This window comes from Ctenocephalides felis, unplaced genomic scaffold (genome assembly GCF_003426905.1).
Source record: "Ctenocephalides felis isolate EL2017-DRISC unplaced genomic scaffold, ASM342690v1 CF-g0.4_SCAFFOLD_01170, whole genome shotgun sequence".
Classification (NCBI taxonomy): domain Eukaryota; kingdom Metazoa; phylum Arthropoda; class Insecta; order Siphonaptera; family Pulicidae; genus Ctenocephalides; species Ctenocephalides felis.
The window spans coordinates 82290435-82314793 of record NW_020537324.1 but is presented as its reverse complement, the minus strand read 5'-3'; the positions used below and the strand labels follow the sequence as shown (position 1 = coordinate 82314793).

General features: G+C 29.1%; 1 protein-coding gene across 1 annotated transcript in view; it reads left to right on the top strand.

Moving 5' to 3' along the window:
* Positions 1–24359, top strand: part of LOC113365677 (neprilysin-2-like) — a 42224-nt gene that overhangs the window by 11603 nt on the left and 6262 nt on the right. Inside the window, 7 exon segments of the mRNA XM_026607193.1 lie at positions 16668–16810; positions 18334–18477; positions 18543–18649; positions 18717–18858; positions 19772–19983; positions 20506–20682; positions 23275–23492. Coding sequence (XP_026462978.1) covers positions 16668–16810; positions 18334–18477; positions 18543–18649; positions 18717–18858; positions 19772–19983; positions 20506–20682; positions 23275–23492 — 1143 coding nt within the window.

Genomic DNA, 24359 nt, shown 5'->3' with positions numbered 1-24359 from the left:
CAGTTGCATTTTTCCTTTAAAAGAAGTAATATAATGTGACACGAGTAATTACAATCTAATTAAATCACGAAATATTTTTCTTTTGAGTCTTCGTGTTGTGTTTGTACCTAGTTAGTACCTAGAGAAAATGAAGAATTTTTTTTGAAAATTTTGGATTTTTTGAATTCAGGTAAAAAATGATACCATACTAGACTCTTATCAACCATGTGATATTTTGTGATTTTTTTGTGAAACTCCTCTCCCCTTTTAAGTCACACATAAAAAATGATCGGCTTCTAAGTATGATATATTATAATTATAAATAAATGTATTAGCAAGGTAAATTATTAGGTTGCCTTTTATAATGTCGTTTGTGAAATATAACTTAATAACAACTCCTAGTCAGTTATGATTTCTGAAAGAATGTTTCATGAATCTTTTGTCGATGTTGGAAATCTCTGTTTCGAGAGGAGCAGCAATTTCAAAATATGCAAATTTCGTTTCATGAATAAAAAAATGATAGAACAACAAGAAAACACTTAATAACAGTACTGTTATATTTTGTTATTGCTTGCTTTGAATATTGTAGAAGAATTTTTATTTATTTCTTTGTGAATACATTACTTATGTATACTACAAAAATATTTTCGACGAAAATCTTCGAAGAGAAATAACTTACAGGGTGACCAGAAAGAAATACCGTTATTACTATTATATATCTTATGGTATAAAATTTCAATTTTCGAGGTTGTGATGATATTACTTAACTATGTTGTTTTAATAAATGGCAACTCAAATGGTTGTCCTTTGATGAATTTTCATATTGATGCTTCAATGCCCAGAAAAGATATATTTTCACTTACAATCTCTTCCTAAATAAAAACCGATGTCACTACTGCTTGACATCAGGCTGCCCAAGGGAGGTTATAAGACTCATAATTTAAATCCTAGTTGAGAGCCTAATTTGAGATATTTATGTAGAAACTTGTTCAAAATGTATTTATTGACATTTTATTCATGTTAACATAAAGGAGAGAAATATTTAACAGAGTGACCAGAAATAATACCGTTATTATTATATATCTTCAGATATGGTATTTCAATTTTTAAGGCTGTTCTGATGATTTGATTTTATTTTCTAATTATGGAGATGGCCAAATGTTTTTCTTTTGATGAATTTTCAGAGAACAAATCACTTACAATCTTTTCTTAAGTAAAAACCGATTTCATTACTGCTTGACATCAGGCTGCCCAAGGGAGGATATAAGATTCATAACTTAAATCCCAGTTGAGAGCTTAATTTGGGATATTTATGTAGAAAATATAACCTTCTTTGTTCAAAATGTATTTTATTTATGTTGACATAAGGAGAGAAATATTTAACAGGGTGACTAGAAAGTAATACCATCATTATTATATATCTTCAGATATGGTATTTCAATTTTCAAGGCTGTTCTGATGATTTGATTTTATTTTCTAATTATGGAGATGGCCAAATGTTTTTCTTTGTTGAATTTTCATATTGATGCAGAAATGCCCAGAAAAGCTATATTTTCACTTACATTTTCTTTCTAAGTCTTTCTAAGCAGTGTCATTACTGCTTGACATCAGACTGCCCAAAGAGAGGTACTATACTCTCTTAGACTTAGGATTCAAATCCCATAACTATAACCACTACTATTATTATTTTTACAATATTGATTTCATGTAGGGTAAGTTATTGTAATTGTCCAAAAATCGAAGTTGAAAATTTTTACATTTCTTCACGTTTTGAAGGTTTCTGAACATTTTGGCATACCTTAGAAAAAATTGATGTATGTATTGATGGGGAGATGAGCTGATTAGTTTTTGGCAAAGGCAGGTCCAGCCGTTATGGAGATACGGAGCAAAGAGTGCAGATAATAGAAATCGAGTTTTTGAGAGAACGGAGTATCAGATTTGAATGATTCAAAATACATTCAATTTGTAATGATTGGGAAAAGTAGTGATTAGTTTTTGGCAGAAGCAGGTCCAGCCATTTCGAAGATACAGAGCTAAATGTACAAAAAATTGCAGTTTTTGAGAGAACTAAGCATCCGATTTGAATGGTTCAAAAAACTTTATGCTTGTGTTGACAAAACAATTGCTTTTGAAAAAATAATTTTTTTTCATTTAGATTTTTTTTATTGAAAATAATTCAGGTTTTAATTTTAATTGTGACTAAAATTCTAAAGCTCACTTGTATACTTTAAAAAAATAATTTCAACTTTGCAATTCAGTTTATATAATTCTTATAAATATTAGGCAATGCTACAATATTTATAATAATCTATTTGAAAACATTTAATATTCCTCGAACATATTTCGTTACGGTACGAGAAGTTCCAGCAATTTGCCTCAAGGCACGATGCATACACAACTAGTTTCTTCATTGTCTTATAAGCTATTTGTTTGAAGACTTCTTTGAAGAATATTTTTTACGAATTTTATTTTTTGGAACGGGCAGTTCCAGCAATTTGCCTTAAGGCACGATGCCATACACCACTAGTTTGTATTTTTGTTCCATCATATCCAAAATATTTTACATCAGCATAAAGGTAAAGCATGGCTTGTCAGAAATGTATTTTGAGCTTATTATTCAAGTTTCGGACATCTTGATATCAAACAGTAGCGATTTATGTTTTTACTTCAATATGAGTCTAAATATGATTCCAATTGAAAATAAGTCTTCGGGGACAGCCAATTTGTGGATTATCTTATAATACCACTATGTTATAAGAAAATACAACACAACAGCATATAGAACTTTAATAATAGTTGTGATTGTTTTTCGAAAAGAGATGTTTGTTTGAATAATAATGTAAAGAAACGATATTAGTTTCTGGTCTCCGACGTCCTTCTTGTCCGTGCAAATAATTAATTTCTTCTTACTGTTGCAATCAATTTAAATCGCATCCATTTCAATGATTTCCATTTGCACAAACGATCAATGACAATCGAACCAATCGATCGTTATTTATCATATTCATTACATTCATTATTCGACTGTTGCGATTAATTTGAATAACAACAAAGTCATAAATTTGAATTTTCGCGCGGCCATCAATACTGATTTTGCTGCTGTTCGCCCGATGTCATTTTCAATATTATTTTTTAGTCTTACGTTTTTTTGTATAAATAAAAGTATTAAATGGCAAGATAAAAGTTATCTTGAGGTCTATTTTTGGGTTCATCTAAGAGGTCAGAGTGCTTTACGACAAGAACATTATTGGGATATGGTCAGATGTGACGTTAATTCAGACGACTTTTGTTTATGGCGAATTATTTTTATGTTTTCAAATATCAATAGAAATTGTACACGAGTTTTATACGCAATTAATCATAGAAAATTTTATATAATTTTTTTGAAGTGAAACTTCTGAGCGTGTCGCTAACAAGGTTGCATTCAACGTTTAAGAGAGAAAGAATAGCAAAGACAAAATTAAATTGATCTGAAATTTTTTAAATTGTCTGAAAATATTGTAAATTGTCTGAAGATACATATATTCTCTGAAGGTTGAGGCAAATTGTCTAAAATCATTCGAAAATGCTGCAAATCGTCTCACAGTGTTGTCAATTGGCTGAAATTGTTGTAAATTGTCTGAAAGTGTTCAAAATCATCCCAAAGTGCCAAGTGGCTGACATCATTGAAAATTGAAAATTGTCATTGATGATATTATACATTCTCGAAAAATGAAATTGTCCAAAAATGTAGCAAATTGTCCCAAAATGTAAATTGTCTCACAATGTTGTCAATTGGCTGAAATTGTTGTAACTTGTCTGAAAGTGTTGCAAATCATCCCAAAATGTTGCAAATAGCCTGAAAATGTTGGCAATTGACTGACATCATTGTAAATTGTCTGAAATTGTTGTAAATCATCTGATAGTATTGTAAATTTTTCAAGAATGTAGTAAATCGTCTGAAAATGTAGTAGATTGGCTAAAATCGTTGTAAAATGTCAATAATATTGCAAACTTTTTGAAGTCGCTGTACATTGCCAAAAATGTTGTGAATTGACCAAAAATATTATTAATTGCCTGAAAATGTTGTAAATCAATTAATAATATTGTAAAATCTCCAAGAATGTAGTAAATTATATATTTTTCCGAAAGTGTTGTAAATTGTTCGAAAGTGTTGTAAATTGTCTGAAAGTGTTGCAAATCATCTGATAATATTGTAAATTCTCGAAGAATGTAGCAAATTGTCCAAAATTGTAGCAAATTGTCCGAAAATGTTGCAAAATGCCTGAAAATGTTGTCATTTGGTTGACATCATTTTAAATTGTCCGAAAATGTTGTAAATTGTCCCATCAGGTTGTAAATTGTCCAAGAATGTAGTAAATTGTCCGAAATTGAGGTAAATTATCCGAAAATGTTATGTATTGTCTAAAAATGTTGCAAAGCGTCTAAAAATTGGCTAAAATCGTTGTAAATTATCAAAGAATGTGGTAAATTGTTCAAAATTGTATTAAAATGTTGCAAATGCTTAAACATTTTGAGACTGTCTAAAAATGTTGAAAAATTGTCCAAAAATATTGCAAGTGGTGCAAAAGTAAATTAAGTTAAAAGTAAGTTGTCCTAAAGTGTTGTAAGTAGTCCAAAAGTATTGTAAGTCGTCCAAAAGTGTTGTAAGTCATCCAAAAGTGTTATAAATTGGGTGAAATCATTGTGAATTGTCTAAAAGTGTTGCAAATCGCCTGAAAATGTTGTAAATTGGCTGATATCATTGTAAATTGTCTGAAATAGTTGTAAATTGTTTGAAAACGTTGTAAATTGTCCCATCAGGTTGTAAATTGTCCAAAATTGAGGGAAGTTATTCGAAAATAGTGTTAATTGTCTAAAAATGTTGCAAATGTATAAAATTTTAAAACAGTCTAAAAATGTTGGAAATTGTCCAAAAATATTGAAAGTCGTCCAAAAGTGTCGTAAGTCGTCCAAAAGTGTTGTAAGCCGTCCGAAAATATTGAAAATTGTCTAAAAATGTTGTTGGTGCTAAAAATGTTTTCAAAATGCCTCTTTTTTTAGGTAAAACAATTTTACAAAAGTGTAAGCTAATTTAATCTGATTTTCCCAGGACACGTGGCGAGTAGGGCATTTTATAACATGACATTTTGTCAACTATCATCAGAAGTAGAAGTTTTTGGAAATTTAAATTTTGACGCTAAAAATCCTGAACCGATTTTGAAAATTCAAAAACTGTTTGAATTATATTAGTTGGGAATTGTGCTTAATAAATTTTGGTAAAAATTGGCTAAGCCGTTTTTTGGTAGTTAATTATTGATTTTTTCTTACAATTACCCAGGTACTTATAAAGACGCTCTTGTTTTACTTTAGATTCACCCGAAACAAAGTGATTATTTCATTTTATTTTATTTTGGTTGGTTTTATTATTATGTATATGATAATTTTTTAAGTATGCAAAATATAATTTCAAGTTCACAAAAACCCAATTGATTTTTAATTTAACCTTATGGTAAAACAAATTGCAAAGTGGTCTCGAGGTGAAGTACACTTCAAACAAATATAAATAAAAATATGTTAATTAAACAAAATTGTGTAAATACTAATTTGTTGCTTTTAATTAACGATATAATTTTGATATTTTCGGTTTTTATTATGCATGTTTACTTGTGATAACAAATTATTTTGACATAATTTGTGTCATAATAACAAATTTTGGATTTTTGCACTTTGAACTAAATAAATCTGCACATCGTGAGGTTAAACTAGAATATATATATATATCTATATATATATATATATATATATATATATATCTTGATATTTTGTTCGCCGTTGAAATATATTTCAAAGTAACTAGCAGCCCATTCGTCGAAATAAAAAAGGTATAAAGTATTAAAAACTTTTATTTATACGTTTGCCTGACACAGAAACTCTTTCTGGTGTGATATGTTTGCCATACATTAAAGAATTGTATGTTCCTTGGAAAAAACTTTTTTATAAATCTGGACTCCGACTTGTAACCAATTTTAGTACAACGACTAGTACAAAAACCCCTTTTAATATCGAACGACTTAGAAATCTCGTCTATCAAATTAATTGTCTAGATAGTAATTTAATTTACATAGGAGAAATAAGCCAGAACTTAATTAAACGTTTGCAACAACATAAAAACAATTCAAAAAATCCGAGACAATTTAAAACTATGATTGCGGAGCATATTTATACTTTAGAACACAATATGGACTTTCCTAACCCGACTGTACTACAATTCGAACAAAATTTATTCAAACGAAGAATTATAGAAGGATCTTTTTTAACTATTTACAGCAATAAAACAATAAATCTTGGTAAAAAATATTTTTTAAAAAATCCTTTCTCCATTATATCTTCAACCAGTCTACGAACAACACACTATCCAATTGTGATTTTTTAAATTAGTATTTTGTGAAAATATTGTGTAATTACAAGTTTAATGTTTATAATACATAGTCCAATTCGATTGTTTTAGTTTTTAATTTAATTTTTAGTTTCCACTGAATGAAGGCTAGGATTATAGCCGGAACGTATGGATTTAAAATAAACTTTTGAAAGAAATTCATGTTTTTTATTGATGTTATGCCCGATTATTAGACTTTGTTAATATATATATATATATATATATATATATTTGATAAATTTTCATGTGACAGATTAACAGACAGACAGACATTATAATTATTTAAACAATTTCATTCTTTTAATAACAACTTTAATTGATATCCTCGTGGTGACAATTCCGAGCGTCCTTTCCTTGGCAAATTGAACGGTTCATAATTATTCCATTATCGAGTTAAAAATAGCTTTTTATATTGTTACTAATAATAACAATTTATTAACAAACAAGCACATCATGTGTCACAACATAAATAATGTCCATTTTGAAACAATTTGGGGATTTACAATTACAAACTGCAAATGAAGAAAGACTTGAGGAATTTACATACAATAGAGTATAAATAAATAGGAATAAATGAATAGAGAATAATTAATATATTTGGCACGTTTGACCTGAATAGAATAGAATTTAATTTGAAAAAATGCGCAAAAAATACTATTTTTAGTTTTGGAAAACAAATATGCTAATCGAGGAAAATGGGATAAATGGGGTAAATTTGATTTACAGAAAATATAATAATGGACTAATTAATATTAACAGGACAAATTATTATTTGTCTTGTATATAATTTAATTAAATGTGTCTGTATATCGCCGAAAGCTTATTTGTGTAACCAAATCAGCTTTACATGTACACACACACATATATACAGGGTGTCCCAGAACTCAACGAAACGGGGTGATAGCAACTGTAATGAAAAAAAAGAACTAGTGGTGTATGGCATAGTACCTTGAGGCAAATTGCTGAAACTTTCCGTACCAAAAACTAAATTCTTTAAAAAAGATATTTTTTTTTAAACTCGGAAAAATTAGGTTTTTAAGAAATTTCAAATTTAAAAAAAAAATGAATTTTTGGTAAAAAAAAGCTTTTGGAAAAAAGATGTTTATAAATATTTTGTAAATTTTGAACTTTTTTTTAAAGCAATCGCACTGCAGTTTCGAGCATGCTTTAGCAACATAAAGACGAAAACTTGAAGCGCGTAAGCGCCGTATCGCCGTCTAACGGACAAACGATGTTACGGAACCCATAGAAATTTAAACAAAATTGATACACATTATTAAAATATCTGATAAATTGATGTGCGTATATCTAATGGTAGTTTTTCATTACTTTTTTTACTCGATCTCCGAAAGCGCTAGACCTGCCTTCTCAAAAATTTAATCAGTTTTTTATCTTGTCATTAGAAGTCAATTTTTAAATTGTTTTTCCGAATGCTCCGTTCTCTTTGACTGACCTTTTTGCCATAAATATTCGGAACGACTAGACCTGCCTTTGATAAAAACGAATCAGCATGACTTCTTATCAATAGGAATCTAAAGTTTTTTGAATTATTGAAATCGATTAATCCGTGTTCCCGAAATTGTCGACGAAAATTTGTATCCGCACACACATACACACACGCCCACACACACACACACACATACATTCATTTTTTCTAAGGTATGCCAAAATGTTCAGAAACCTCTGAAACGTAAAGATATATAAAAATTTTCATTTTCGATTTTTTTGCGATTACTATAACTTACCCTACGGGAAGTTAAAAATTTAGAAAATAAATTCATTTCATGTAATTTGAAAATTATGAGCTTTGGTGAAACTGGGACCATTTTTTGGTTATTGTGGCCAATTTTCAATTTTTCAATGACAATGACACGGTTGGCTCATTTTCTGAATCAGAATTAAGACTATTTGTTGAACTATGTATTTAAGATTTTCAAAAATCGGTCGACTTTGAGAGGCCCTTCTTTAAGAAAAGTTTACTGAAGTGCGTAGGCAAGTTTCATCAAAAGTTGGCGCATTTTATCTGGTTTGCAAAATGGTAAAATACTTGATAGTTCGATGATAAAAAAAAATTCGAGTTAAAAATAAAAATCTAAAAATAACAAGCAAACTCAATATGCGTGAATTTAGTAATTACTTTTTTTTTTACTCGTTATAATGAAACTATTAAGTATTTTATTATTATACAATCTTGATAAAATGCCCCAACTTTTAGTGAAGCTTACCTACACACTTTAGAGCATTTTTGTTAAAGGAGGACCTATCCAAATCGATCGATTTTAAAAATTTTAAATTATTAGTTTCACCGAAAAGTCTTAATTCTTGAAAATTTGGGACAATCATGTCATTATTGTCCACTGTGGTTCTAGGAAAATTAATGAAAATTAACCACAATAACCAAAAAATAATCACTTTATTTACTACCAATATAGTATGTAAATTGATAGTTACTATTCGTCATTGAGTTCTGGGGCACCCTGTATATCGCTTCTTTTTATGGCATTTTTATCAGTGAACTACATTCATAAACATATGTAGATTATGTGCCTTGTAGGTGCATAAATATATATTTATGTGTGTACATTTCATTATCTATAAATAACATTGTGCGTATAAATAATTATGTTTTGCACATAATTAGTAATTACGCGTTTGCACTAATTGCCTTAGCATTGACCCGACCAACATGGTATATTATATACATATACATATATATATATATATATATATATATATATATATATGTGTTCAAAAAGTACCCGGAATTACTAATAATTAAATTTCGCGGGTCTGGAGTGTCTGATTGTCAAAATTTTTTTTTTATTGTGTTGGTATACATGCCCCTAAAGTATGATGAAATTTTCAGCTATATTCACTGTTTACTTTGTCTGTGGTAGTCGCTAAGGTTCGACGTGTTTTTCTGAGCTCGGCGATTTTTACAATGGAAGAATTGAAAAGTCAAAGAATTTGTATTAAATTTTGCGTAAAAAATGAAATAAAGTGTTGCAAAGTGCAAAAATTCACCAGATATGGCTCCGTGTGACTTTTTCCTATTCCCAAAGTTGAAGAGACCCATGAAAGGACGGCGGTTTTCCTCGATTGAAGAAAATCGCTGAGAGTGCTCAAGGACATAACAAAAAGTGAATATCAAGGGTGCTTCGAAAATTGGAAAAAACGCTGGCATAAGTGTATTATATCTGGGGGGGACTACTTTGAAGGGGACCACATTAATGTAGACGAATAAATAAATATTTTTTTGAAAAAACGAAAATTCCGGGTACTTTTTGAACAGACCTCGTATATATGATTTGAGTTAAAAAGTCGGACGTTACATCAATAAAAATAGTATGAGAGTTTTTAGAAATTTATTTATTTAAAATCCATACGTTTCGGCTAGCATCTTAGCCTTCATTCAGTGGCAATCAATTTAACTATAAAAATCAAAACTAGATAAATAATATGTAAGAAATGTCATAGAAAAACAATAATAATAATAATAGAATTAAAAAAACACAACCTTTTATCCTGATATAACATATGAAACATTATTAATCCATGGTGTGAGTATGTGCACATTGATGAAATATATATTTTTTAACATCACAAATGGCAAAGCACACAAATAAACTTGTCACATTTTCACATGTCACATTTTTTCTTAAAGCAGTTTTTAGCATGACTTCAAACTTAACGGGAAATTTAAAAAGCGATGGGGTCTTGTCATTTTTTTTAAGAAATTTTGACACGCTATTAAGGAACCACGTGTTTGTTTCGCTCAGGACCGTATTGTCGAATCGTTTGTTTATGACTCTGTCGTTATGCAATTGCAAAAACAACCCCTCAGCGAATCTTTTTTTTTATTGCGTTCTCTTCAAAATGTAAAATTTTTGGGTTGAAAAAATCTATATTATGGTTTAAATTTTTAATATGCTCGGTTAACATGGTTTTGAATTGTTTGGGATTTTTTGAGTTATTTTTATGTTGATGAAGGCGTTTAGTCAGGTTTTGGCTAGTTTCTCCGATATAAAAAATATATTCGTAATTAGAGCAAATAATCTGATATACCAAGTTCCTGAGGCGGTTTATTAAAACAGATATATAATGTGTATATTCGGCTAAAAACACGTGAATTCGAATACAAACCCTGACCTTGTCTTTTCGGGTCTTCAGGCGGTGTCTTCCCAAAATTTGTGCTAAAGTTCATTGCAACTACAGTCACTAATTACTCCATAATTTATAATATATATATATATATATATATATATATATTATATATATATATATAATTATATATATATATATATATATATATTAATTATACATCTATTTATAAACGAGCAATAAAATAATTATCAGGCAATTTGTCTCTCGGTTGTCCATTAGAATGAATTTTGCGATAATTTGCGTATGTAATGGAAAATAACGGAACGATTTGTCTTTTGCGATAAATTCATTGCGAATACGTTGATAAAATGAAATCATGTTGCAAAAATTATCTCTTTTGCCTTTTTTCGAAACACGAGCAGGTCAGAGGTTAAGGAACGATTTTGGAAGGTAGAACTTGGGAAATAGTCAATAATAATTAAAAATATTAGAAGTATTAGATCTATGGATTCGTATTTAGAAGTTGTATTTGGATAGCTTGATGTCAAGCAGTAGTGATGTCGGGTTTCACTTTCAAATATATCAATATGTTATTTTACACTGCTGCACCAATAAAAAAATCTTCAGTATTATAGTTATGTTAAAAATACTACATCACTTTGAGATAGGACAACCATTTGGGTTGCCATCTAAAAAATGTTAATAGCACTCTTTAAGTACTGACTAAAAAAGCGTTTTCCCTTCGGTTTTAGTTCATATTATTTTTATAAAAATGATCATTTATATTTATACCATGTGGGGTAAACTTAGAACAAATCCGCATTACCATGTATGAGTGTTTTCAGCATATCACAGATGGTGCTGGTGTGCTTCAAATTCAGTTTGTTTGAAATCACAGTTTCTAAATATAGTACAGGTATTCAAAGTTCAAATACCAATTTTATATATTGAAATATCTTTTTTGAATGAAAAAAATGTTTAATTTTTTCTCATTTTATATTTTTTACAACATATTTGATTTTGTTGAGAATATATTTTACACGCGTATATTTTATTCTCATTTCATTTAGTTAATTTAATCAGGTTCATCTTTTCTATAATATAAATTTAAATAAATCTTATCTAGAATTTGAACCTAAAGGTAAATTTACGTGCTACGGTTATGGTAGCGACATCTATGATATGCTGAAAGAATTAAAATTGATGTAATGTCAAAGCGGCCGGGATTAATATCTATTTATTCTCGTTTATTTATACATATACATATTTTATGTATAGCATTTTGTATAAATGAATGTATATAAATAATTATAAATATATTTAAATAATTCTGCTCGTTTTAGAATACCTAAAAAACTTAAACTGATGTATTTGTGTATGTTTTTTCGGATACAATTTTACATAAAAAAATTTAAAATATCTGATAAGGATAACAAGTTTTTTTTATCATTAAGTTTCGTCGCAATTTATATGAATAACTTATTTTTTCTAACCTTTAACACCTTTAATATAAATATGCCTTGTTTTTGTTATGATTCAATTTTTGTGGTTTTTGTGGGAATTTCGAATATGTAATTTGCGTCAACATTATGTGTTTTACACATAATTATTTAAACTGAAACGAAATCGTTTGAATTTTAATTAAAAGACAACGGATGTTGGAAGGAATAGATTGAATCATGGAAATTTGGGAAAAAACTGTTTTATTAGTAATGACAAATAATAGTAAGATATGGGGACAAAATTTAGTATATATATATGTATATATACATTTAGGGTGGTCTTTAATATAGACATTTTCGAATTTTATTGTTCCCAGGGGCTTAAATGCTTTCCAAATTGATAAAAAAAAATCTTTAAAAGTTTTAGATCTTAATCTTAAGTTTTAGATCGTGCGCAATTCAATCAAAGCTTCGTATGGAAATAGCAGAAAGAAGGAAGCGGAAAAAATTTCGAAAATTTTAAAAATGTTTTTTTAAGTATAACTTAGCGAACAAATGAATGAGTTTTATTCAAAATTGGACGCTCTACAAAACGGGTTTGTTATAATTTGTTTTGTAAAATAAAACTCATTCATTTGCTCGCTAAGTTATATTTAAAAAACATTTTAAAATTTTTGAAAATTTTTCCATGCTATTTCCATACAAAACTTTGATTGAAGTGCACGCTATCTAAAAGACGATATTAAGAGCTAAAACTTTTAGAATTTTTTTTATCAATTTGGAAGCATTTGAATATATAATTTATTATTATTTTAAATTAGCATTTATACATATAATGAAGGAAGGTGGCATTGGTATTCGAAACGTATGAAAATATATAATTATTTTTTATAAACATAATTTATTTTTCTTTTATATTATCTGAAGGAATTTATACTAAATAAAAAATAATATTATATATAAAATTAATCATTCTGCAATAATTCGTTATAAAGAATTATATGAGTATAATATTATACTTCAAATAGTAATATTATAATAATTAGAGACTACGAATAATGACCCATTAACCAATTGTCAACTAATTTTTAAGTTTTGTTTGTTACGTAACAAATACTTTGCACGTGTTTCATAAATTTCCAACAAAACTGTAAATTAATATAAAGTTTTCATGACAACTTTCGACATATTTAGTGTTCAAGCCCATAAAAGTACTAGTTGTATAAAAATTCACGTTCTTCAATGATTTCTTATTTATCATAATTATTTAACAAATCATTAAACACACTTTATTACACTTTATATGTTTATAGAAATATTTTCTGCATATAAGATATTACATTATAATTTTTAGTTACACCAAAGGTACATCCATAATTTTACTTAGTAATATTGAAACGTAGCTAAAACGAAACCGTAACGTAAACCGAGCAAAATGTTTGTGTCGTACAGGTTACGTACCAACCACGTGCAACTTTAGTGATGTTATTTTTTCTTATTGGCGTAGACATTTTACTTATTTATTAATAATAAATTGTTAAGTACATATAATTTTGTTAACGGTTTAATATTTGTATAGATATATTTGAATTTATTTAAACATTGTGCTTAAGATTTATATATATATATATATATATATATATATATATTATATATTTGTATATATATATATATATATATATGTATATATATACAAATATTTATAAATTCTTTCATCGTTCAATCAATTCAATATGTATGCATTGAGTTTTATTTGTGTTTGTCAAATACACTAAACAAAATAACAGTTTCTAAAACGTCGTCTTGAATACCAAAACGAAATTTCTCATTCACATTTTTATTCAGGTCAATCGTTCATTGGAACTCACTACATTCACTAAATAAATAAATGAATAAAAAATAAAAATTAAATAGATTCATCGATAATTAAAAATAGTTGGAAAGAAAAGATAAAATTAACATGGCTATCAATTTTTTTGTCTGTCTCAAATTTTTGGCAAAGTTTTTATTTCCAATACTTTCTTTAAAAATATGAAAAACATCTAGAAATTGAAAATAATTGAGAAAAATTTCAAAAATTAGAAAATGCGACTTTTTAGAGAATTTACAAGAGATATTACTTTCTCAAGTTAATTATGAATTAAAATTAACATTTGCATTCATAACATTTAATTACGAATTTAAACTATGCCAAAAACTATAACAATAACAGTGTAATTCCTTTTTAATTTGTAATAAGGCAAAATGTTAAATATTAAATTTTGATAAGCGGCTATTTTACAAACATGTTTTGTTTGAAATAAAAGTATGATTACAATATCATTTTGCTTTATTCAAATTGTTTTATGAATTTCAATTATTGTTTTATGCAAATTGCAACAATTACTCTTATCAAATGGTACGATTTTTAACATAAATGCATATATTTAAAAATAACCTAGCCTATAAATATAAAATTGCAAAATTGCAAGCACGATAATGATAACGATGGTAATTTTATGTGTATTTTTATGCATTTTTGTTTTTGTGCTCGTTATTTATATATTCAAAATTGCTTCGAAGATTAGATTGATTTCTTGGAAAATTTTAAATATATATTGTTAAACAAAGAAGAACGAACGAATAAATTATTCAAGTGTTTGCATTTGCATGTAAAAGTTGCGTAACTGCAACGTAACATAAATGTAACTGGTTTTAAATATAAAAATAATAAAAGAAATAAATAATAAAGGAACACAATTGAAATTGGTAACATAGCAGATGAAATGTAGGGTCTCGAGTTGTCTCGGAGTAAACTGATGAAGGATGGATCAGAGACATGGATGCACGATAAAGAAATAAACTTATAGGGCAATTCTGCCGTAACAGAGCTCATAAAATAGCGTTGTCATGGCAACGCTCTCTTATGCTTGTTCTTGGTATTGAAAATTATGAAAATGTCTATCTATTTGATATGCGATCAGGCGTATTTAACATATAAACAAGCAAACAATAATGTTATGATAACTGCACCATGTAGAATAAGATGCTGCACCAAGAACAAGCTTAAGATTGTGTTGCCATGATAACCCTATTTTATGAGCTTTGTTACGGCAGAATTACCCTATTAAATATAAAATACAAGAAAAGATGAAAATAAAATGAAAAGAAAACTGGAAGGAATCTTTACTGGGAAAAAATGCCAAGAAAATGGGTTTCAGGTGATTTAAATAATTGCAAATGATGGACGATTCTGTCGATGGGAATTCTGTCTTAAGGCAATTAAGGCATCGTACTTCCCGTACCGCAATTCAAAATTCGAGTAATTAAAAATAATCAATAATAATAATCAATAAAAGTTGATCAATGATTTGAAACTTTTAATAGAATTTCGAACCATATTAAATCATTCTATATTAAATCATTTATTTTGAAATATTTTGGAAATTTTGAACTTTTTTTCAAAGCAATCGTACTGCTTTAACTGCATAAAGACGAAATATTAAAGCGCGTAAGCGCCGCGTCGCCGTCTAACGCGTGAACATTGGTACGGAACCCATAGAAATGTAAACAAAATTTATACTTATTGTTAAAATCTCTATAAAATATCTGATAACTTGATGTGCATATGTCTAATGTTTATTTTTGACTGCCAAATGGCCCATTTTTTTACTTTTTTCTCTATATCTCCGGAGTCGTTGCACCTGCCTTTCCAAAAATTTGAACTAAGTTAATACAAATAAAATGTTTTTTGAATTATTCAAATCGGACGTTCTCTTAAAAACTGAGTTACCGTTTTTGGCACTTTTTGCCCCGTATCTACGAAATGGCTGGATCTGTCTTTGCCAAAAACTAATTAGCTTGTCTTCTTATCAATACGGATGTTTTTTGAATTATTCAAATCGCTTCATCCGTGTTCCCTAAATCGTCGACGAAAATTTGTATCCGAACACACACACATACACGCACATACACACACGCACACGCACACATACATCCATTTTTTCTAAGGTATGCCAAAATGTTCAGAAACCTTTGAAACGTAAAGATATGTAAAAATTTTCATTTTCAATTTTTTTGCGATTACTATAACTTGCCCTACGGGACGTTAATATCAATATTTATTTAACAAATATAGTTGATAAGTATTATTCTTTTTTATCAATCGTATTGTATTGTTTACGGAAACACAGTGATCATAAAAAAGTATTTTTGTTCATTCGGCAACAAAAAATGGATGCTTTAACCTTTTTGCAATTGAAAACGTCTGCGGTGCTAAAAATATTTTTTTATGCACAAAATATACTTACATATGTATATATCTACATGCATGTATACAAATGATTTTACATAACAATAATTATGACAATGAGTTTAATCGCTGTCAAAGTTCAGACAATTATTATTGTGTTCCGTCACGTGTGACGTTCGCACGTGACGAGGCAGAAAAATCACCGCAAATCTTCTGTCAAAGCCTCGGAGACTTCTGACACGGGATCAGGTCGAAATTGAGCCCCCAATTAAATTATCATAATCATATCTACTAGCTCAGTACTGGGAGACACATAATTATAGGGTAAAAAAAAAATTACATTTTCTGTTAATTATAAAAAACACAAAAAACATACTTTTTTCAAACTCCTACTTTGGGAAGTGGGACACACCGTTGTCTGCTATGTTATCAATTTCGATTTAAGTATCTAATTATCATTGATAATAATAATAATAATCCTTTCTTTTTTCAGTAATCCGTCATGGTGGCGAAGAAGAACCGGCCTGGAGCGCGTGCTGACGCTAACGACAGCTTGCGGCGTGTTGGCGGTACTAGCCCTGGTCACGTCGCTATGCGTCATCCTGCTAGATGGAAAGACAAGACACGCACCTGCTGGTAATTAAATTGAATAATATATATACATATATATATATATATATATATATATATTAACAAAGTCTAGTAATCGGGCATAACATAATAAAAAACATAAATTACTTTCAAAAATTTATTTTAAATCCATACGTTTCGGCTATAATCCTAGCCTTCATTCAGTGGAAACTAAAAATAAAATTAAAAACTAAAACATTTGAATTGGAGTGAAAAGAAAAAATAGAAAGAGTAAATAGTACTTACAATTAGTTAATTTTACAATTAGTGTTAAATTGACTGTTCTAACTGACCACGCAATACTTCTATCAGACAAAACATTTTGGCACTACAACATCAATTTAATTACGAAAATTCCAGCAGATAACTCCTATCCCTTAAAACTTATAAACTCCGTAACCAGTATCAGACGAACATACGTATACCTTTTGAATAAAATGGACAATTCCACAGTATATAACGATTTACCTGACTCAGAAACTCATTCTGGTGTAATATGTTTGCCATACATTAAAGAATTGTATGTTCCTTGGAAAAAGTTTTTTTATAAATCTGGACTCCGACTTGTAAACAATTTCAGTACAACGACTAGTACTATCTTTACCAAAACAAAAACCCCTTTTAGTATCGAACGTCTTATAAATCTCGTCTATCAAATAAATTGTCTTGATTGTAATTTAATTTACATAGGAGAATCAAGCCAGAACTTAATGAAACATTTACAACAACATAAAAACAATTCAAAAAATCCGAGACAGTTTAAAACTATGATTGCGGGGTATATTTATACTTTAAAACACAATATGGACTTTTCTAACCCGACTGTACTACAATTCGAACAAAACTTATTCAAACGAAGAATTATAGAAGGATATTTTTTAACTATTTACAGCAATACAACAATAAATAAACGGAATGAACTTAACAAGCTGTGCGACACAAATCTCTTTTATTTAGATAGTATTTCCAAATTTCTCACAAAACAATAAGAACGACGCGCAAAGGATTCGCAATTCGTTCCACACATGTGTAGAATCTTGGTAAAAAATATTTTTTAAAAAGTCCTTTCCCCATTATATCTTCAACCAGTCTACAAACAACACACTATCTATTTGTTATTTTTTAAATTAGTATTTTGTGAAAATATTGTGTAATTTCAAGTTTAATGTTTATAATACATAGTGTAGTGCATTACCTTATCCTGATACCATGGATTAAAATCTTCCAATTTAACACTAAGATTAACTAATTGTAAGTGCTATTTACTATTTTATTTTTCTTTTCACTCCAATTCAATTGTTTTAGTTTGTAGTTTTATTTTTAGTTTCCACTGAATGAAGGCTAGGATTATAGCCAAAACTTATGGATTTAAAATAAATTTTTGAAAGAAATTCATGTTTTTTAATGATGTTATGCCCGTCAACATCAAATTCAGAATCATACAATATATATATATATATTCATACATATATATATATATATATATATATATATATATATATATATATAATTATCGTTTACCCTTTCAGGTGAGCCAATGCCAATGGCAGCGGCGTCCGTCGGCGACGGATTCCCTCCAGAAGGAAATTTAAAGGAAAAAACTTTATGCTCCACCAAAACCAAGTACGATGAAACTCCAGATGTTTGCATGACACCTGGTTGTATCAAAGCAGGTAAATTATAATAAACCATATTTGCAAAAACAAGAATTTTATACTATTTTTCATTATTTTTTTAGCAAATCGTATTATCCAAGCCATGGACAGAAACATCGAACCGTGCGACGACTTCTACAGATTCGCTTGCGGTTCATTTTTGAAAGACACTGTTATACCAGACGACAAGGTAAAGGATTTATTAATTTATTAATTATTGTAATAATGTTAATTATTGGTTTGTTTTTTTTATGTAGGTATCGGTGAATACATTCTCAGTAATCGGTGACAAGTTGCAGTTGCAACTTAGAGGTATCGTGGAGTCTCCTATTGACAGAGAAAACGAACCGGAGCCATTTACGGTTGCCAAAGATTTGTACAAAAGCTGCATGAATAAATGTAAGTTATAAAATATATACAATATATTTATATACAAGAGGATTAATCAACATATATATATATATAATTCTAGAAACCCAAATCAATTCAAAACGATGCTTTCAGAACATATGATAAACCTAAACCACACTTTTAACATGTCAAATCCTTCCATCCTTTACATTGAAAAAAATTGTGACCTTAGAAAGATAGTTGAGTCTTTACTTATATCCCTTAATACTTCTTGTGTAAACAAACGTAATTCCTCTCATCTCTTACATGACAGTTACAAAGTAATCATTAATTTCATGAAAAGTAATTATATACAGTTTTAGAATCTTTAGTTCGTTATATTTCTTCTCTGTTTCTCTTTCCGCTTTCGTTTCTCACAACCCGCTCCCACTCCTTCACTACACTCGCTTTGTAACCTTGATCAGTGTCCATAATGCACCGCTATTAATAACATAAAATATAAGAGGGCAATATGCGCTTCTTCAATTTCTCGTTTGTTAATATAATAGTATATTATTATTTTACACAAATTTAGTGTTCAATCAATTTTACATCATAATTAATTTTTTCTGTTGTTTTTCCTGGTTTGGTATGTATAATTTTCTCCTTTTTATATATTTATATTTATCATCAATTTTGTATTTATGTAATATGTTTTTAGATTACTAAATGATGACACATTTTGTATTTATGTAATATGTTTTTAGACACTAAATGATGACATCAAGTGTCGAAACGTTTAATGGAATAAATAATTTTGTTATTTAATCTGTTTTTAATTCGACGGTTGGGCTGCAAAAATATCACAAATATGTATCAACGTCGACAAAACTATCATCATATATATATATATATATATATATATATATATATATATATATATATATATATATGATTTTATTATGCTTTATTTATTTTTTAGCTCTAATCGAGAAAAGAGGTTACACTCCACTTTTGGAGGCTCACAAACGTCTGGGAGGTTGGCCAGTTTTGGATGGCCCTTCTTGGGACGAATCCAAATGGTCCTGGGATAAAAGTGTGAAGCAGTTCAGACAGAATGGATATTCCATGGATTACTTTATTGATTTTTCGATTTCCACGGATTTTAAAAATTCTACCAAAAGAGTTATAGATGTAAGTAGAAAGATGACGTTTAACTACCTTTGGGTCTTCTATAAAATTGTTTGTTTCAAAACAAAAACAAAAGTACATAAAATTCTTAGGAGCTGGGATAGCTACGAGCTAGAATTAACAGAAATTAAGACAGATTACTAATTTATATTTTTTTAAATTTATAGAAATATATAAATAAGTATAAAGATATTTCTATGTTTTATAAAACATGTATTAAAAATTATGATTTTAAAACTATAAAAATGTCATGACATGATATTTTGTTTCTATCAAAAACGATTTCCACAAATTTACTCTAATTTAAATCTTCAGAGCCATAGGATTTAATTTTGGATTTCGAATTATTCTTGGTGGAAACTTATCTAGAATGCTTGCTTAAGTTATTAAAATACTGATTTTAGTAAAAATACCCACTACTGTGTGGGAAGTTAAACACGAGCTAAATTTCAATAAGTTTAGGATTACTGTCTTATCTTTTTCATAGGTGTGGATACAATATTTATGTGTCTTTTATCCTTTTAGTTAGACCAAGCGATCCTAGGATTGAGTCGTGAATATTTGGTAAAAGGATTTTCGGATCGCATCGTGATAGCCTACTATGAATATATGACGGATTTAGCAGTCATGCTGGGAGCTCCCAGAGACAGGGCCGAAAAGGAGTTGAAGGAGTCTCTGCAGTTCGAAATGAATCTTGCCAATGTGAGTAAAAAAAATAGATTTTCTGAATACTGAATATTGAAAGACATGGAAAGAAATTATAAATCTGAGAGCTATTAAATCTACTAATTTAATATTCATAAAATTCATTAACTTCCCTTAGGGTTGTTAAATGTGTATACTTCCTATTGATTTATATTTTTTGTATTTAATTCTGTTTTTCTGCTGCTGGAAAACGTATGTAAATCGTCTTAAAATTTCAAATTATAATACACCGATGATTAGACAAACCTAGTCTCGAAACGTTTGTAAAATTAATAATAGTAATATTATTTAATAAAATAGTTTAGACTTAGAGAAACATGATGAATTTGAAAATGCGCGCCATTGTTAAATGTGAAAGCGATATGAGAAGTGTCTCATCTTTCTGTAAGTATACTCTATGCTCCAAATGTCAAATTATAAATTTAATTTAAGTTGAAATCATTGATTAAACTAGTTTATTATTTAGCCCACGCCTATTTTGGAATTATTTCAATTCTTTCGTAAGTGAGTATAAGCAGTTGAAATATTTAAAAATGTCAGAAGAAACTATTATGTCAATGAATGATTCGGCAATTAAAATTGAACCGCTAGAATATTCAGAAGAAGACATTAAACACGAAATTCAGGATGATATTGATGTTTCTGATGATATTGTTAAATCTGAATCGTGTTCTGAGGATGATGATACCCGTTTAGAAAATTTCCTGAACTCTGAAGTGACAATCGAAGAAGAGGTCAAACAGGAGTTAGTCGAGGCATCAGTTTATGAATGTGACATTTGTGATCAATCATTTGCAGAATCTGATCAATTAAAAGAGCATATGGTCGATCACAAGCCTAGTAATAGCAAAGAACGTCCTTTAAAATGCGAAATCTGTCATAAGACTATCAAACAAAAAGGTTACCTGAAAACTCACATGCTTTTGCATAGTGGAAAACGCCCCCATGAATGCAGTATATGCCACAAGACATTCACCCAAAGAAGTAATCTGAATAAGCACATGATTATTCACGTTGGTGAGCGTCCCTACATTTGTAGTATATGCAATAAAACATTCACACAATCAAGTAATCTGAAAACACACATGAGCATTCATATTGGTGAGCGCCCCCACGTTTGTAATATGTGCAATAAAACATTTATACAACTAAGTAGTCTGAATAAGCACATGCTTGTTCACATTGGTGAGCGCCCGTATGAATGCGGTATATGCAACAAGACATTTACACAATCAAGTAATCTGAAAACACACATGAACCTTCACAAAGGAATACGCCCTCATCAATGCAATGTTTGTAATAAGACATTCACACAATTCGGTAATCTGAAAGCACACATGAACCTTCACAAAGGATTACGCCCTCATCGATGCAATGTTTGTAATAAGACATTCTCGAAAAAAAGAATTCTCAAACGTCACAAGCAAATTCACAATTGAATTCATCTCGATGAATGCATTATTTGTAATAATAAATTCACACATTTGAGTCTTCTGCAAAGACACATGTTGATTTATCGCAGAAAGCTTCCTTAAAAATATGAAGTATTCAATAAGGTATTTACTCAATTGAATTATTTGAAAACATGGCAATTTATAGTCAAAAATGTAATAATAATCAATGAAATATGAACATTTCTTAAATTGAATTTAAATATTAGGAAAAAAGTTAACTAGGATAAAATATTCTTCTCAAATTTGTAAAAGAATGTATAAATAGTATAAAATAAACAGTCAACATCACATTATATTCATTTATTGTTAAACCAGGCAATTGTTACTTATTATATCACTTTATTGGTTCTTTTTTAACTTCCTGTAGGGTATGTTATAGTAATGGGTCGAAAATCGAAAATGAAAATTTTTGCATTCCTCCATGTTTTGAAGGTTTCTGAATATTTTGGCATACCTCAGAAAAAATGGATGTGTGCGTGTGTGTGTGTATGTATGTATGGATACAATTTTTCGGGCGCACGGATCAACCGATTTAAATGGTTCAGAAAACATTCGATTCCTATTGATAGGGAAAAGAGCTGATTAGTTTTTGGCAAAGGCAGGTCCTGCCGTTTCGGAGATACGGACCAAAGAGTGCAGAAAATAGAAATCGAGTTTTTGAGAGAACGGAGCATCCGATTTGAATGATCTAAAAATACAAATGTTTACTCAAGTGCGATACTTATTAGACTGTTTATTAATGAAAATGTGCAAATGCCGCCAAGCTAAGCACAGTATAAGTGAAAATGTCGCACAGAATTATTTGCAAATGCGATTGGACTGCGACTATACGAGAGCACTTTTTCAATTTTGTGCAAATTAGGCAACTATTTTTTTGTTTTTGAAATTGAATTCGAAATGAAATGACGATTGTTAATGTTCTGGAGATTAAACTGAATTGATTTATGATTCACATTTGTTTTGCTCAGATATAACAAGATAGCAAAAATAATGAAACAATTACAGTATTTGTAATAATATATTTGAAAACGTTTAAAATTTCTCGAAAATTTCATTACGGTACGGGAAGTTCCAGCAATTTGCCTTAAGGCACGATACCATACACCACTAATTTACATTATTTTTTACTAAATAGATTTCTCTGCCGACCGAAAAGAGGCGCAACGCAACAGTCCTGTACAATCCTCACACAATCGCCGAATTGCAAGAGAAGTTTCCTCTGGTGCAATGGTTGGACTACATCAATGTCCTTTTACCGGAAGGCCTAAAAGTCACAGAAAATGAAGTCGTCGTTGTCAATGTGCCAAGTTATCTTACCAAACTCGAGAAATTGTTGAAGGAAACACCAAAGAGGTAAGGGAGGATTAGAATTTAATCTCACCCAAATCTTGACTAATATCTAAAGTATTTAAGGGGCACAACTAGTGTGAAATTTTCAAAAATTGAATTTTCAATTTTTCCATATTTCGATAGATTATACTTTAAAAATGACATACCAAAATTTTAAATCGATATTTCAAATAGTTTTTGAGTCTTTTTATAGTTCTCCGTAAAATGAACTATCGATTTTTTGATCGGATCAAAAATCGAATTTTGGCAGTCCAAAAACGATCAAAATTTTGGGTAAAATTCGACTTTTTTTAAAAAAACTCCGTCATTTTGTCAAGTTTTGTCGCGCCGTTGGAGATCGACGATACCTTAAAAAATATTTAATTTTTTCTTCAAAATTTTACTATGTATTCTTAAAACATGTACACCTAAAAATAAGTCTGTTTTACACGGAGATTGGTTCCAGAAGAAGCCGTGTAAAAAAGACATTGAACTTATACAAAAATGGGTGATTTGTCCTACTCTCTAAAACCTATTAAAATTAGTGAAAAACAAGAATTTTCAAGAACAAGAATTCATGTTTATTTTAATAATAATTCCCCTAAATTAGTGCTATTCACATTTGCTTTGACCAGTAAAAATTGTTTGTACGCACTAAAGGGGAATTTACTTAAATCTTTATGCTAGTGTTTGCAAACTATCGATACTATCGATGGTTCAGACTTTTTTCTTTCATAAATACTTTTTTGTGATATGAACATACATCGCAAAAATTAAATTTGACAAAAAAATTTAAGTACATAAATTTCAAATCGTGCTAAATGGAATAAAATCGTGTAAAAAAATTAAAATATTCAATTTTCAAACCGTGTTATATCAAAACCGTGTACA